Source organism: Spea bombifrons, chromosome 6 (assembly GCF_027358695.1).
Source record: "Spea bombifrons isolate aSpeBom1 chromosome 6, aSpeBom1.2.pri, whole genome shotgun sequence".
In the NCBI taxonomy this organism is placed as follows: domain Eukaryota; kingdom Metazoa; phylum Chordata; class Amphibia; order Anura; family Pelobatidae; genus Spea; species Spea bombifrons.
This window is the reverse complement of record NC_071092.1, coordinates 45,930,803-45,948,914: the sequence shown is the minus strand read 5'-3', so window position 1 is coordinate 45,948,914 and position 18,112 is coordinate 45,930,803. Positions and strand designations below refer to the sequence as shown.

The window sequence follows — 18,112 nt, the reverse complement described above, 5'->3', positions numbered from 1 at the left end:
GAATGTTGATCGAGGGAGAGTCCGACGTCGAGAGGGATTTTTTTTCCCATTTGAGATGACATTAATATATTAGTTACATAGTTATATAGTTATATAGTTATATAGGCTGAAAAAAGACATGCGTCCATCAACTTCAGCCTTTCCTATATCTGTTGATTTGTTGCTGTTGATCCAAAAGAAGGCACAACCCCCCCCCAGTTTCGCTCTTTCCAATTTTGCACTAACCAGAGAATTCCTTCTTGACCCCAAAATGGCAGTCAGGTTTCTCCTTGGATCAATAAGCTGCTTCCCCATAATTAAAGATTATATCCCCGAATATTATGTTTTTCCAGGTATCCATCCAGTTGCAGTTTAAACGTCTGTACTGACTCCGATAAAACTACCTCTGCAGGCAGAGAATTCCACATCCTTACTGTCCTTACTGTAAAAAACCCTTTCCTCTGCCTTAGTCTAAATCTCCTTTCTTCCGGTCTAAACGTGTGACCCCGCGTCCTATGCATAGTCCTGTTTATCAACAGATTTCCACACAATGGAAAGGACTTTATGTCCTTTTTCAACCTAATTAACTATGTAACTATGTTGCTATAGGATAATATTATATGTTGCTCTTTTTAATGCTTAATGTTGGATTGTAATTTGTAACAAACGTGGAATTTCTGCAACATTGATTTTTAGGTATTTTTCTTCTTCCAATTTATTAAGAATAACCCTGGTGCAAAGGGGTATAAGTGAGCTTTTTTTCTGAATTGTACTAAATTTTGCACCAGAACGCCCGTTTATGTACAAACCCTGTTGTATCAGTAGAACGCTTCATATGATACACTTGATGTTCTTTTCTGTTACCTTTGCAAATCAGAAACAATATGCACAACCGTATGAAGAGATATAAAAACACAGTGTAATTCCCGTAACATCCAAACGAGGGCGCTGTGATAAAAAGGAACCGCTCAGGAGAATTTTACAGAACAAAAAATAAATAATTTTGGATTGCAGGCTACACTTTTAATGTGCTTTGGAAAGAAAAACATAAAAAAAAATCTTCCAGTCCCAGGTTTTGAACAGATCTCCCTGGAAACTTAGTTGTTATTTTGAAACGCATTATATGAGACCCAAGCGAAATATGAAAACACCTGACAAGTCATCTGTTTGAGCTGTCAGGGGCGTAAGATTTATAATTGTTGGTTTGTAAAAGAAAAAAAACGTGCATTTTTTTGATCCCTTGTTACCTGGAAAAACATGTGGTGGAGAAAACATAGTTTAACTCTTCAAGAGCCGAGGGATGCATTGCCATGAATGGCACAGAAAGGGTCCAACATTCTAAGTTCTACATAAATGTAGACATATGTTCCCCGGGGCCCCAAAATGTCATTTCAGGTCCTAATTGGGGCACTTGTGTTGGGTTGTGGTTAGAGGCAGGAGTGGGTAGGGTTGGGAGTGAGTGCGGCCAGAGTCAAGGCCGCTGGTCCACCATACCCAAAGAGCCATCTCTTGGAGGTCAGCTGTAGAGCATCATGAGGTGGCCATGTTGGAGCTGCAATGGAGGACCTCCATGGATCTTTGCATGAGATAATCAGGGAAGACCAGAGGATCTCCCCAGTTGGCCTATGGTCCCTACTGGTCACCACTGGTCACAAAAGTTAGACTATGGGGCAGCTACTCGAGACGGCGGACTGTCTGCTGAAAACTGGGAAGTATGCATTAGGCAACAAAAAGCCTCATCTAAGGCCTACAGGAAGTCCAGTGTAGGGCTACACAAAAACATTCGCCCATTTCCAAAAAATCGGCAAAAAGTGGCACTTTCCCCCTCTTGGAAACTCCAGTGTGAAAATGCATGTTTCCAGTTGAGTTCCAGGGACGGTTTGCAACACGAGTTCAGGCATTTATGTCACATGACTGTTCATGACAACACGCGCTACACTTCAGGAAAAACGCACATGGTGATGTCACCAAGTTTACCGCCCAATATCATGCTGGTCTTTGGCCATGTGGGAGTTGCTGCGGAAGCAGACAAAAACATAAGGTTTCCTTGGCAACCGTCACATTAGTGTTTTCCAACGTTTTCACCCGGCAGAAGTCGCTATTAAGCTCTGTACAGATATCACCTTCAATTCTTTTACCCATACTATCATTTGTCCGGTTCTTGGAAACGTCTAAAGTCACTAGGAAGACCCCAAAAATTGTTACATATTGGTACAATTTTGTAACTGGAAAATTGATATTTTATGCAATACTCGCACAGGACTCTCCTCCGCCCTTCTCTGTCGCAGACGCAGATACGGTACAGAATACCGTCTCTTCCCAAATACCCGACCGGTTATGTACAGCTGTCGTCTGTCTCTGCCCCGGGGGAATACAGACACTCCGAGAATTGAGATATTTGGCATGAGTTCGATGCGTGGCCTCTGTCTATATCTCTGCACCTGTTATGGGAACACAGCTCCCCCAACTCTCAGCCAGCCTTTCTGCGACAGAGACACCAGTTTTATGTGTATATATAACTTCATTTTCCACGGGGACGGATTTTAAGGACCCCTTCTACACTTACTGATCACGTGCATCTACTTCTGCAAATGCACAACCTTAGCTTTCATCACGATAACTCGATTGGATAAACATTCTTTGTCTCAGCCGAAGAAGTTGGACTCCGTTCTCTCTGCGGTTAGAATTTGGAATCAGACCAAGCTGCTGATTCAGTTTTAGTTCTGATGAAAAGAAGCATCCCATCGTAAATCCAGGGCTGGAGAGACTACGCTGCATTAGATTTTAAGGCAAGAAAAAAAATATGGGGAAAAAAACACCATCATTTGGTACTAAAAGGTTTCTTGTTAGCACACCGCCTCATCCCGTAGCGCTGAAAGGGTTAAGAAACGCTCCCAACACTTTTGATATGGGATTCAAGAATAAAAACTAAATGTCCCTTTAGATAACCTTTATGACACCTCCAAAGGGGTATTTGGGACACAAATCCAGGCACACATTAAAGTCCTTAGCTCAGAGCTGCTCTAGAACTCTGAGCTGCTCTAGAACCCTGTTCCAATAACAGAATAATATGGACCAATCACCTTGATTTGCTCATTCTTTTAGGGTTTTTGGTAGTTTTCCTGCTGCGAGTCCTACAGCGTAAATTACCTTTTCGGCTCCATCTGTATGTTTTGGGAAGTAATTCAGCTTTTATTTCCAGAAATAGTTTAGCAGTCCTGTAACCAGGAATGACCAGCTGAGCATGATGGGAGTTACACCTGTGCCTGCCCCTGATTCGCTGAGGTTTGCGTGTCGTTTTTCCTGGCACTCTCTGTGCTTTAAATCCATCTTTTTTTCAAGGCGTCTGCAATTTGTTTAAAAACCGTAGCTGTTAAATATGGGGGGGGGGGGTCGGCAACGCGTCCGCTTTTCTAGGAGAGAAACTGGTAATTGTGGTCTGCTTGCTTTGACTCGATTGCTTCCCCCTTAGACTCGCCGTCAGAAGGAATGAATACTACTGTCTTTGTGACTCTCTCCCCTGAGTGCCGGCTTAATCCAACACAAACTTCATGCCACTTCAGAGGGTCACCTGATTTGAAGTCAAAAGCGTCTTTTCCGAGTCCACACAGTCAAAAAGGCCAAGTGGCAAAAATGTTTACAGGCGTAAACATGCAGATATAACAGAAACTTAGGACTTAAACGAATCAAGCGACCACAGTCTACCTCTCATGGGTTCTCAGGGCCACCGAGTATGCTGATTGGTCCCTTTCTCGCTGCTCTATCACAGCTACAATCCCTGCTTGAATACAGGTGACTTTATTCAGAGTATCTTTACCTCCTGACAAGTCATGGTTGCCACCATTAGCGAGTCCCTACGATAAAATCTAGAGTTCCCAGTTATGGTAATGCATGAAACTGCAGCTCACCACAACTCACCCAACCGCCACGTTCACAACCACGTGTATAACCTTCCCTGTATGTGTTAAGGATACTCTTTTTAATGAAAAAAAACACTTTTTTAACAAATAGTTGAATACGCTGGGAAAAAAAGCACTGAGACGGGAGAAATGGCTCTGGTTTGCTTACTTTAGGATAACAAAGGTACTTTTTCAGCAAGCTCAAGCCTATAGATAAATGCCAGGCGGCCCCATAAAGTACAAATTCATTTATCACGCTAGAGGGGCCCGAGTGATCGACAGACCTTTGGCTCGCAAACAATTTACTGAAGTTATCAAGTGATTACAGGGCAATTGAATTATCCGCCACGGCAAGAAACCTGCTTTACACGTCGCCTTCGGACGAGTTTCTGGTTGTGAAACGAGTAATTAGTGAGGTTGCACGAAGGTCAGTACATATTCATCAGGAAATAATTATCGCGAGAAAACATTGTGTCCCGCGTACCGTACAAAACGCATCAATCGTCACGTCAACTTTACAATGCAGATCAATATAGGGCGGGTATCGTGACCTTGGCTTTGATTACATATAGTCTCCCCTCTTTAATAGTTAAAAGGTGAACCACATAGTTAAGTAAATCCCTTTGTACAGCGCCCCTAAATATGATGGCGATATGTAAATCAATAAATAATAAATATAATAATTAGGATTGACTATAAATTATATTTTTGTCTGTTAGGGCAGCACCTGCGACCACTTGTCCTCCCCTCTAAAGCCGCTAGGTGTGGGTAATACCCAGCAGTTAGCGTCACAGAGAACGTAGAGATCATCCGATTGGATGATCAGTGTATGCCTGATTCAGCATGCAGGAAGTGACATCACATCCACTTTCTGCATCAGTCTGCACACAGCACAGAGGTAAGTGGCACTGGCAGTATGTTTGGGGGGCAAAGATGGCACAGGCAGGCTGTTTGGGGACACTGACAAGCTGTTTGGTAGCAAAGATGGCAAAGGCAGGTTGTTTTGGGAAAAAGTTCTCACAGACAAGCTGTTAGGGCACAAAGATGGCACAGAAATGCTGTTTGTGGACAAATGTGGCACTGATAAGCTGGGGACAAAGGTGGAACTTACAAGCTATTTGGGGCAAAGCTGGTGAATTTGCTGTGAAGAATTAGGAGGGGTTTTTCTTTAATATTTTTTTCAAACATTCCTGGATGCAAAAATGGCGTATTTTATTTGTTTTTTTTCCCAAATTAAAAATCTTTGAACCAAAATCCACGTCATCCTAAAATATATAATGCATTTTATTGGTTACATTAAATAACGAATGCGGGACCTAATTTACCGAACGCGTGAAATCTCCCATGTCCTTGACCTGAAAGTCGCCGTTGAACCAAACGTGTTTAATATATTTTAAAATAATGGTGGGGTTTTTATTGTTTGTTTTTTTTTTTTTTTTTTTTAGTATTTTGTACCCAAACTGTTTTTATAGGAGTTACGCGGCCCTTTAACTGCTGCTGCACCTGTTTAGTTCTTAAATCTATCCCGGGTTACGGCAACTCCCATCAGTAACAGCTATAAGCGAGTAAGTGTCCATAAATCACGTTAGTGCCTGCAGTAGGTTAACCAGCATTTGGATGACCTTCACTTATGGTCCTCTTGAGGCCAATATGACTAATGGAATGTAGGAGCGCCAGTGATTTAAGTTTAGAATTAAAAGGTTTATTTTAATTTACTTTTTTTTTTTCTTTACAATCTGTTACGTGAAAGTGACTGTAATTGGGTTTGTGCGGCTTACGCGGAGTTGTCGCTTCTTGAAAACCTCGCTTTCTTGAATGTCCCATGCAAATGTTGTTATTGCGCCTTCCTTTTCTTTAGGCGTAAAAAAAATAAGGTCTCGCTTGCATTAAAATAACGGTGAAATAAACACAACACTTTATAAAAATTGTTGACACAGCTGCCGACCATCCTGAATTGGCTGGGACAGTCCTGACAACAGAGCTTGTGCCGTGATGGTCGACTATAGGTTCCAGGGGATCAGTTCCCGAATAAGGCATAATTAGGCATATAATAAAACCCTTTTTTATCACTTTTTTTTCTCCTAAAATAATTCCCCGCATAGGGAGTTCAATTGCTCACTATTAAAATCTACGCAGCAATTTTCACAAATCATGCAATAGTTAATATTCTGTTGACTATGGTGTCAATCATCTCGAGAGGGGCCTTGAAAAATAAAGCATTAAAATATTCTGACCAGTAGGGGGGGGTCATACCTGGACGGACGTAAAATCGCCAGACGCACAAGCTCCAAGAATGGCGGCTCCTACTAAAACAGAGTCCACTTCTTTGGACAAAACCACTGGCAACCCTGGAGAAGATACAATGACATCTCAGTTAGTAGGGTGAAATGTAGTGTTATACATGGCTGCATACCACCCAACAGCCCCGGTTTTCATGGGACAGTCCCCATCTTCAGGCACTAGCCCTGGGTAGCTGCTTCACTGTACAGATTTTGAGGGCACCGGGGACCAAGGGCCAGCTGGGGAGATCCTGCATGGAGGGACGACATATGTCTCTATGTATAAAGGCTGGTGGTCTTTTCAAGTGGTGGGCCAGTTAACCTCATGAAGCCTCTTCCAATTCAAGACATACCAGTATGGGACTCTAAGTCATAAACCGGTAGGAAGCCAAACACATGTAGAGTTATACCCTCGGAGGAACCAGGGTTTGGTTCTCGATTAAACAATAAACCATTATCGGTTTTCCAGCTCATTGTTCAGCCATCTGAGAGGCGTACTGGAGATAAGGTCATTGTAAAACCAACAATGATAATGAGAAGTTGCACCCTCCAGAAGGGGGCGCTGCGCAGGCATAATGTATGTGGAGGAAGAGAGAGAAAAGCAGGGTCTTAATATTCCATTGGTTGCTATGGCGACTGCATCGCTTTTGACACTTAACTTCTGAACAGAAGCAGGGGAATCAGCGTCTTGATTTACAACTACATTGAAGATTAGTTAAAATTATGAACAAAGAAAGAAAGGAACAGGGAGCGCGAGAGAGAGAGAAAGAAGGGGAAAGGGAAAGAAAGAAGGAAAAAGAAAGAAAGAAAGAAAGAAAGAAAGAAAGAAAGAAAGAAAGAAAAAGAGAGCAAAGGAGAGAAGGAAAGAGAGAAAAAAAGAAAGAAAGGGAAGAAATAAAATGTTATTTCAATATGTATTCATTTCTTAGAAATTGATACTTTCTGCCTATAGCTGTAATCATATGGCAGCTTCTGCTATACAATCTACACAACCAATAACATCACACAAAAGCACAGAGATGAACCTGATAGCGCTGAATGAATAAACGACACTAGACTAGGTTGACCCCTATCCCCAGCCAGCTTTTTCTGACCCCCCCCAACTCTTTGATGTTTGGCAGCTTAATGAGTTCATCAATCGGACATCTGATAAGAAGCAGAGCCAACAAACTCTCTTTTCATGTTTTTCTGCTTATTTTTAGAAAGGTAGCGAACATACAATGAAACCCAGCAGAGCACAAGCTTCTACACGGCATTCTCAGATCACTGATATGCTTCTTGGGAAAAAAAAAACAAGTTCACTTTTAGAAGACAATTCAATCATCATCACGATTAGTCAGACCCTTTGAATGTAGGGACTGTAAGATGCGCTTCGGGAATTGTGGGTGCTATATAAAAAAAGATAGTAACACTACTACTAATAATAATAATATCACAATAAATAAAAGAAATCAAAATGGAATGTTATATGTTTGATGTTGCTGAATTTCTCAATTTTGTATTACATTTATTAATAATAATAATAATAATAATAATAATAGCGAAGCCTGAAACAAAACTAAACATGCATATCATTTGCATGAAAACTTTAGTTTTTTTATGAAAAGATACATTTTTTTCTGAAAAATATTTTGCCATGTAAAACCAAATGCATTTGGTACAACAAAATCTAAAATCTCCTCCAACTTGTATAATAATCACAAACTAAAGAATATTCTGATGTTGAGACCCTAACTTGATTATATATAATGTTATATTATACTCTGTTCGAGCCAACAGTTACTTTTTGAACATTTTTGAAAATGTGTAAATTGTAAAATAAAAAAAATAACAACACATAATAACTAAAATAGTCACTTTTAAAATAAAAATAACACATAATAACTAAAATAGTCACTTTTAAAATAAAAATAACACATAATAACTAAAATAGTCACTTTTAAAATAAAAATAACACATAATAACTAAAACAGTCTGTAAAATGATCTCCCGTGAATTACATCCGGAAATCTGGTCATCTGAGATCTTTAATTATTATTATATCTCCTGTTTGTATGGCAACCACCTATCAGCGCCTGCTTTTGTGTCACATGACAATTAAGTGTTCCTGGCAAAAAATGAGGGAGGATTTTATATGGTTAAATAATTATTTGTGACAAAGTTTTAGTTTTAGTTTAAAAAGTGTTTCATTCACCAGAGTAGGTGGAACAGGAGCTGTAATCATGAGCCAATTTAGAACTTTGACTATAGATACAATTTATTATATATATATATTATATATATATATATATTTACATATATATATATTATATTATATTATTATATATATATATATATATAATAAAGAAACTGGCACTTCCCAGAATATAATATAAACCAGACAACACGGCTGATAAGAGCTCAGAAATTTTAAGCCACATTGGAAAAAAATTCTCACAGCCTAAATGGAAGAAGGGGGAATCCCGGCGGTGTTCCGGCATATTTGCGTTGGTTAATCATTGAGAATTATCTCGTTAAACTGTAATAGCCTCACGTTTTATCTCGGTCTCCTAGCAAATAGAAATATTTCCACATCCACAGGCGAAATTCCACCGGAGGGAGTCAAAGAGGTTCTGTGAAGAATTGAGTCGTGTTCGGAAGATAAAAGTGATGGGGAATTGATAAAAGTCAGGATCCCCACCCAAAACAGAACCTCGTCGTTCTCCTCTTTCTCCTTGTATCTCTGATCTCCAAATCCCAGCGGTGTGAATGTACTGATCTCCGGCTCTGGTCAGCGTCATGTATATTAAAATGTCGTGTGTTCTTTCTGTATGCCGCTTTTACCATACCTGGGGACTTCATAAATTACTTGACCCTGAGATTATGGAAATATTAACCCTTTATTAGCCCATCGTGAAGATTCTATGTAGGGACTCACCAAATGTGTGGCCTAAGTGGCTTTAATAGCGGCCCTCATGGAAACCTTGACTTGCCATTATTTAAGGTTAGACTTAATTGAGTCACCTGCATTCAGGCAGGGATATCAACCATAACATACTGGGAGCAAAAGCACCAGTTGGGAGTTTTATATATGATCACATCGGGGGAGAATAGGAAGGAGTCAGCTATGGCTATTATTACGCTTTTTGGGGAGCGTGTTTTGGAGAGTGCTGGATAAATGTGTTCCTTCCGCTATAATGCTGCGTTGATCTTTTAGACCGCGCATGAGCCTCTAACGCTAGTAGTTGTGTGCCGACGCAAAGAGGAACTCTTAACAACAAAAATCTTAGGGCTAGGTAGACATTTAAAACATGAGATGTGAAAACAAGAAGGCAATCTTACCCCAGGGGCAGGTGGGCAACTTGGCCCGTCGGGGGGGGGGGGGGGGGGGGGTTTGGGGGGGGCAATTTTTCCTGGACCATTTAAAATTTTGAAGCAGGGGCCGTCCCAATGCTACCCAAGGTATCAGCTTTCCTCTCACAGACCATAACAGAGGTAGGTTTTCTATTAAAACTTAAAGGTTACGTTCCACCAACTCTGCCGAATTAAATACTTTTCATTAGAAGCATTGCTCCCAGTGCCGATGAACGCCCCAACCCTTCCCAGAAATAATTCTTTAATCATGTAAAATGTTGTCTCGTCTGTAATTTTCGCCAGTAACACTTACTGCAAAGAGGAGGCGAGAGAAGCAGAAGGACTTGGGTCCCGAGGAGGAACCATCCCTCCTAAATAGGGGCACTTGGATGGTATGGAGCGAGGTGCCTCAATCACCATTTGGAAATGGAGTGGAAATGAACGGGGAATGATACAATGGATAAGAAATGTAGGTTTTTTACGTCCGCGCGGCTTACCGGTAACGTCAGCGTGCATCTGCACAAACAGGGGGTTCTTGCTGAGCCCACCGCAGAGAAACAAAGTGCTGATCTGATGTCCCGCCGCCTGCATCGCTTCTAAAATGTGTCTCGTTCCCAACTAGAAAAACAGAGCAAAAAAAATAAAAAACACAAAAAAACAAAAAAGAGAACAAACAAGTCAGCCATTTGCGGAGAATTGTTTTCCCGATTTGAAAGTATCCGACGTTTATTTATTTTGAATATATATACAAAGAAAACCGCGGCAGCGGGAAAACACTCGGAGCCAAATATGTTTCGGATTATGGCGTTAAAAGGGACAGCAGCATTAGACGAGGATCCCACGTATTCCAAAGGGGGGCGCAACTGCTCAGCAGGTGTGGGGCAATTTCTCCTGAGCTCTTTGGGACGAGGGGTTAGGTAGCCGCTGTACCCCTCGCAGCCGCCACAGATACGCTAATGCATTAAAAGGAATGTAATGTGAAAAATGTTCCCTTTGATGTGACGGCGTTTGTATGTCAGGTTGCGGATAATATTACTATTCCTCTTGGGTTATCCATTTCAAAAGAAAAAAAACAAAATGCATTTGCTAACCGTAATTTACCGTACCGCAATTCCTTGGACTGTAGCCAAATACAGAAGAGCCAGATTATCGAGACCTTTAGACAACGTCAGGCCGACTATCTGCAAAAAAAAATAAAGAATTTAAAAAAATAATTGGAAAGGGGATTTTTTTGCCCTCCAGTGGTTCTCATTCTCATTATTATTTTATTTTGTAATTATTTTATTTAAATTTCAACTGGTTCAGGAGGGATTCTTGTTTTGTGATGGGACATTGATCATACCGTACGGCTAGTTTAAGGCAAAATGGGCATCCATGGACAAAAAAATAAATACATTTTCTTTTACCCCCTTATTTCCAAGCATATGGTAAATATTTTAAAACATGGTTAAAAAAATAATAAGTTATGTGAACTCTCATGAATAAATCACAGTGGTATTAACATAATTATTATTAATGTTATTATTATTAATAATAATTTTATTTTTATTAATATTATTATTAATTTTAGTATTTTTTATTATTAATTAAGCATATTCCGCAGTGCCGTCGAATTTAAACGGGGTGGTTAACACGCACATAATAAATATACATTCACACCTACAGGAGTTGAGGTCCCTGCCTGTGAGCTTGCAATCTAGCCCTAGTGTAGTTCCTGGCACGAATGGTGGGCTCCTGAGGGCCCCCGCTCATGGGCTTACAATCTAAAGGAGATATATTCACTCAAAAAGGGAAGTTCTGAACAACTTGACGGAGTTCAGCGAAGCTTAACTGCCAACGTGAACCCAACTGCCAAATCGAGCGAGACAACTCAACTGCTCAAGCGGCATTGAAGCTCTTCTACTCAACGGTAATGCGATATAACCAGTTGCGTTGACAGAAGAAAGTTCTTGAACTCAATAAAAGCATCTCAGTTCCTCAGGAGATATATAACGTCTATTTTTTTTTTAATGTTTATATATAAACGAGTACATCTGTCCGCGCATGAATTCTGGTTTACTTTTCACCAATAACTGTAACTTTTGAAGTAGTCGAAAGGCCAGCACGTGCAGAAGAGTGAAAGCGCCATTTAGACTCACGTCAAATTGAATTTACTGTAACGTTTCTTTCTACGAGCGCCCCCGGCCTCTGATATTGTTTCCGAGGGCTCACAGAGCAGTTCAGTCTATGGGGCAGCTGCACACAGGTTTGTATCATGCGAGTCTAGACATGTTATCCTAATGGACTTTCTAGACAGCACCTGGCAGTCTCAGACGTAGCCAGGAGCACAGCTATATCTCGCTCAGACAATCATCCACTTTTCTAGAGCTCGGTGAGTGGAAATGGGATGGATAATTTGCGTTTTGGTTCCATGATGTTACAAAATTCAGCAAAATGCGTTCTACAATAACCCTTTCAGTATACGTAGCTACTGTAATAGGGGGCGTTAAAAAAAAGAGAGCAGGTGAGCAGGGAGAGGAGAACGAGGCTGGTCGCAGACCCAGTAATATCTTTCATGGCATAGGCTGCGTACCGACACATGTAGGAGTACATTTTTATGAGTTAAATAGTTAATTCAGTTAATTGACCCTAAGGTATCTTTCTTGAAGGCAACGTTGGACTGACGATGACGAGGTGGCCCTGGCGCTTTAAAGCCAATGGCTGCCCAGGGCTATCACTGAGTTAAGCGCAAGTTCACCAGTGTGGGAGTTTAGCTAAATACCCCAAGCATTATTCAACGTTGGCCAAAGTGTTGTGTGTTAACCTGGGGATACCCCCCCCCCGCCCCAACAGTGTTCTATGAATTAAACCAAAAACTGCTGGTAGACCTTGCCTTGGTAGACCAGGGGAGGCCAATTATTGGTGTATAGAAAAATGACAATAAAAATAAAATGGAAAGACATTTAAATAAATACACTTTACAAAAAGTTTACAAAAAGTTTACAAAATGTTTACAAAATGTTTACAAAAGATGGCGAATCTCCATAACAAATGATACAAACTACAGTGCTTTGGACGAAGGAGGTAAAGTCAGTCGATAAACTTCAAGGTATCAGTGAAGTCCAAATGATTACAACTTTCTTTTATGCAATCAACATTGGAATCTACTTTTTGGGGCAAAATTGTTCATTTTTAGTCTATTGTCTATTTATCATGTTGCTAGTCTGAAGGATCAGTTGTTACATTGTATTATATAATAATTTCTATGGTATAAGTGCCTTACCATGCCCTTCATCGTAAGATCTGCTAAAGGAGAGCGGTTACCGTGGAAATCAGGCCAAACATGTAAATTAGCAGCAAGAAATCCCACCGGCTCAGACTTTCTAATTTGATCCAGGTGATGGTTTAAGTATGTATATATATGCTGGCCTCTGGAAATAAAACATGAAAAAGAAGTTTATTCTGCAGAATGTAAACATTTGTACATCTGGGTTGGAAAAGGAAAAAAAAAAATGCAACAAAGGAGAGATGATTTAATCATGGAGCCCGTAACCCAAAGATGCCTTCATTAGCAATCAGCGGCGTTCAGCGAGGGCCATTGATTGCCTAGCCGGGGAGTTTCTTATTATTATTGTCTAGCAAGACGGAGGGTCTTTTCGGAAAATGCTGAGTATGGGTCAACAAAACGGACCGCAATTAATTGATCCTCAAATTAAACTAATTTATTCTTGGGTAAGATGTATTTAAATGTAAAGCAAATAGCTGCTTCGTGGCTTTGAATTTTAATAGGAATTGGAATCATTGTGGTTTTTAGTAAAGGGTTTAGTAATTATATATATATATATCCCTAATTCTTACACCTACATGTTAATTTCATTTTCTCTTCCTTATAATGTTATTTACTGTTGTGTTGAATGTAGGAGCTGCCATCTTGCTGCCCCATCCATGTGGTTTACATTTCTGCCTCGGTCTAAGATATTTGCGATAATAGCGTTACGGAGGGACCTGAACGGCTGTAAACAATCTCTAGCGCTAGACACTAATGCGCAATGCGGGGAGAGAACAGGAAGTGGGTTACAACTTCCTGCTTGGAAGATTCCAATGCAGTCTGCGCTGGCGGGGGGAAACATGGGAAATAAAGACATGAGCACGAGGTGCCTGGTGGATACCAGAGCGGGATTGAAAAATGTAATTTAAAATTGAATAGGATATAAAATTTTATTTAAAATTAAATTAAAGTAAAATAACTTAAAAATGGAACAATAAATAAAGATAATAATATAATAAATAGTTTTCATTGTTGGAATTATATTATTATTGTTATTATTAATTGTTTTATATAGGTTCAAGTATTGTTTTATCTCAGTTCAGTTCATCAAACTGAAAGATCTCCATTAAAGTAACATTGTAAAATTATAGATTTAAATAAGATTTATTTATTTTTTAAAGTGAAAAAATTAGGACATCTGAATTTAAGAACTCTAGTAGTATTTTTAAACAGGACACCATGGAACATGAATATGTTCAAACAGCAGTATTTATAAATAAAAATACAACGGAACTTCCCATTTACACAGAGGAACCGAAACTGCGGCTTCAATCTGCCCAGTAAGGTTGAGCGTCCACTAACGGCTCAGAGTATTACCGTCAAAAGAGCGGAAAGCCAAACCTTTCAAGAGTGAACTTTCTGGAGTAAAAAGTACACATAGGGGGTGTTCTGTAGATAATATATTAATATAATATATGGTCAGCTGCCGCGAGGTTGCCTTGTGGGAACATCGACGGAGGTCCCTATAACGATGAGGGTAGATCAGAAGACCTCCCCAACCGGCCCTCGATTCCCACTACCGGTAAAAGTGGGACAGCGGGGCAGCTACATGGGATAGTGGGACAGGCGCCAAAAAAACTGGGACTTTGAAAGGAATGTATGTTATTTTTTTAACTGTTTAGGCATAATAAATGCAAGACTATTTTTTATTTTTTATATATTTGTAGTCGTTTGCCAGCATTACTGAAACATTCACCCCCTCAGCATCATGGCGGAGTTTTTACCGCTCTCTCTCGCCACGCCTTTTAGGGTTCAGCATATAATCACGAGCCCATTCTGGAAACTCCTAGCCAGGCCATTTAAAAATAAGAAAAAACAGCACGGAACCTTAATGATGATTGATCGGCCGTTGTCTCGTTTTAAAGCAAAACTGTACGAAACCCCCGGAGGGAACCAGGCATCTCCTCACCAGGCTGACTTCTGACTCCCTCCAGCGACTGTATATTTATTCTCTAAATACAGTCATTTAACGACATGTTTTTTCAATTATCCCTTAACATGTGCGCCCTATCAAAGTCCATCGCTCAGAATCACTTGGAAGGCATTAAAATAACTCATTCACATCACCGCTCACATCATTTTAAACCTTCGGCCTTCTTGGAACTGAATTGTTCTAATTTAAAACGTTCCAAATTGATCTAATTGTTTTTTTTTTTTTCCAATTAGGTTTTTTTTTCCTAAAGGTCCGTCCGTCGGCCCTCTCTGTAATCACGCATGTATGTGAACTGTTTATTTAATGTATAGCCAGCGAAACTGAGCTGAGAGGCGTTAGACACGTCCAGTGGTTTATTTTAACTCCGTACATTATGCAGAGTCTGCTTACAAAAACACACGAGCCGTAGGACGCCCGATGAACTGTTTTAGTAATCGAATAATTAGAATTAAATGCTATAATTGTTACACGTTAGCAGCACAACAATACGAGCACAGTACTAATATTTATATGTTTCATTCCATTAGGTTCTGGTTGTTAGGATGTTTCCAGGGGCTACGTTTTCTGCAACCGGTCCCATTGCCTCCTCAAGACCAAGCTCTCGTTTTCAATGCGTCTGCCATCTTGTTTCTGTGCCACATCCTACGCTGCCTGCGCCATCAAGGAATATATATCATAACATCGATCAGATGTCTTAATATTTCTCTAGAACAAACTGGATCACCCGAGTTTTACTTTGCGTTGTGAGGTTTGAGAACCATCACCAAGACCACCCCAGGTCCATGACCCTAAAATGATCAAGTCATAGAAGGTGGGACGTTGGAGAGGGCGACAAATCATGTAATGGAGTTATGGAGATAAAGTTATCTCATAGCCTTTGGGGCTTTGAGGATTGTATGATGTCATATTTCTGAGGATCCTCGACATCACATTTCATAGAGGTGTCTATGGTGATAACTATTATGGAGAAGAATATAACATAGGCACAGAGATGAGTTCCTGGAGTTTCATGATTCCAAAAAATGATGACCTTGAAAAATAATTAGCCGTCAAAATAGAGTTTATTTCCACATTCAGTATCTAGATTGGGAAATCTGTGGGATTAAGTGTAAGAATTTAAACGTTCTTCCATCAGAATTTAGAAAGATGAAACATTTAAACACACATATAGCAAGGTCCAAGCAGACGATTCACCTTTAGTCAAAGAACACCATGCAACATTATCACTGTTACATTGCGTTACTTCTCATAGTTGGGTGGGACTTTAAAATGTAAAAATCTTTTGAAGATTTAAGAGAGAAAATTCAAGAATCAGATTCTCCCGGTCGAATCACACGGTGAAGAAGACTTCTGGTGTGCAAGGACTCCCTTGAATACGGCTCTTAGCTTTTTAAGGTCTCTATTCTAACTTGGAGAGGAACATATCCTGACTCTAGAAATACAAACTTTTTGGGGTTTTTTTAATGCCTTTTATCTATTGTTCCAATGTTTTATTTTTTTAAAACTTTCAACCAGTGAAAGACAAAGGTAATTAGAGTCAAGAACATCTTGAGCACAACCCTCGCACGTTGCAGCTAATGTACGACTGTTAATGTTTTCCACACTGTAGCAGTAGAAGTATTTTCCAGGCGTTAAGGAGGAAAAAGTCAGCACTGACCTGGCATCGGCTTTCTGCTGTAAATCTCTGAATGCCTCGTGTCCCCTTACAACATGATCAATCTAGCAAAGAAACGCATATTAAAGTATGAAAACTAACCACCATGACTATCAATTCATCACGGGGGTTAATCACAGAACAGTAATCCCATATTATTCCAGCAAATATTTATTCATCTGCGATTTTAGTTAAAACAGAGTCATAATTTTTTTTATAAAATTCTTTATTTATTATTATTTTTTTTATACTTGATTTAATTTATCGATGCAGAATAGAACACTGTATGGGTTACTCTAACTTTTTAAAATATATTGTAATAACATACTGTCTTGCACATAACAATCGTCATTTTGTAACTGGTAATAATACTACGTTTGACTAAAGTGTGTGTATTATTTTGTAAGAAGGTAAAAAAAGACCCACCAGTTTTCCAGTAGCACTTTGACCGCCTTCATTTAACCAAAACCCTGGGACCATGGCTGAATAGTATGGCCCCCAGACCCCACGGACAAAGATTGGCTCCTTGCTGATCTAGATGTGTGACCAAAAAAACACAATTATTAGGCTATTAGTATTAATAATACAACATTTTTTGCAACTTAAACTGTATTGGGTTGAGGAACACCAGGATATAAAAGGGAAATCCTCAAGGCGGAAAGGATCAGTTGCTCTGATCTACTCAACGATATATGTTATACAACTCCTGGGTCTCAAGGGATGCAAAAACGACACAATTTTGGGAAATCCCAGCTTGAGCACATCTCAATTAAACATTCATAGTTGTCAGGTGAAGTTACACATAATTCTAGGCCTGTTTGTGGCCATCGAGGACTAGATTTGTGGCTCCCTGATGTAGATAACTAAGGCTTGTTGGAACTTTTAAGAGCCAATAAGAATAAGGTAGGTAGATAAAGGGAACCAATAGGAAAATGAGACAAAAAAACACATGTTTTTATACAACAAGGATCTTCCTGCCTATCATCAACATTCCAGTAGCACGTTGACCCCCTTCATTGATGGTCCAGGCATTGAACGATCATCCACATTATAATGTTTGTTGAAGAGTATTGGCCATGTTTATAGTGCCAGAGATAGCCAATATGTCGCTGCAATATTTTCTTATCATTGTTTAATTTTCACTGTGCTAACAGATAGTGACAGTCTCTAAGACAGTAAATGGATCGTTGGTCTGAGATTACTTAGGAGACCCTGAGAGTCTTCAGCCCCTTTTGGTTGAGCCTCCATTGACTTAGTAGGTGCGCCCAACAAAGAAGCTAAGGAAATCTCTACAAAACTAAGGACAAAGGGTCAAGCAGACTGAATACCAGCCCAAACTTGACATCAGGCTAAAAAGGTTGAGGCGGGTGTCCAGCAATGTCACAAGTAAAGCAAAGGTCCTGAATACTAGAAAATCAATCAACAAAATGGCACCCAAAAGTTCTATGAAAGGCTCACTACATGGGCGCTAAACATCTTGCATCTGGTTTAAATAGCCCTCTGGGTGTGAAAAGCCATACTAGACTGTGATGCCCAGACTTCAGAACGTACGCAGAGCGACACATCAAGGCGCCACACAAGATGCCCAAAGTGTGCCGAGACACGCCTAGGAATGCGTCTTAAGGCGTAACAGAGAACGAGACAAAACCAGACGACAAAGATGAACGAGCGGCCGGGGCTAATGTCCAGACACCAATCCAGCCTTGAAATCGCTAGGGTACATCAATT

At 40.0% G+C, this 18,112-nt stretch overlaps 1 protein-coding gene across 2 annotated transcripts in view; it reads right to left on the bottom strand.

Annotated features, from left to right (window-relative positions):
• FGGY (FGGY carbohydrate kinase domain containing) overlaps positions 1-18,112 on the bottom strand; it is an 88,592-nt gene that overhangs the window by 20,112 nt on the left and 50,368 nt on the right. For both annotated transcript variants that reach the window (XM_053469541.1, XM_053469540.1), the window contains exons 9-14: positions 16,811-16,918; positions 16,388-16,449; positions 12,753-12,900; positions 10,597-10,671; positions 9,988-10,108; positions 6,132-6,226 (exon numbers count right to left, since the gene is read on the bottom strand). In XM_053469541.1, coding sequence (XP_053325516.1) covers positions 6,132-6,226; positions 9,988-10,108; positions 10,597-10,671; positions 12,753-12,900; positions 16,388-16,449; positions 16,811-16,918 — 609 coding nt within the window. The remainder of the gene's footprint in view (positions 1-6,131; positions 6,227-9,987; positions 10,109-10,596; positions 10,672-12,752; positions 12,901-16,387; positions 16,450-16,810; positions 16,919-18,112) is intronic.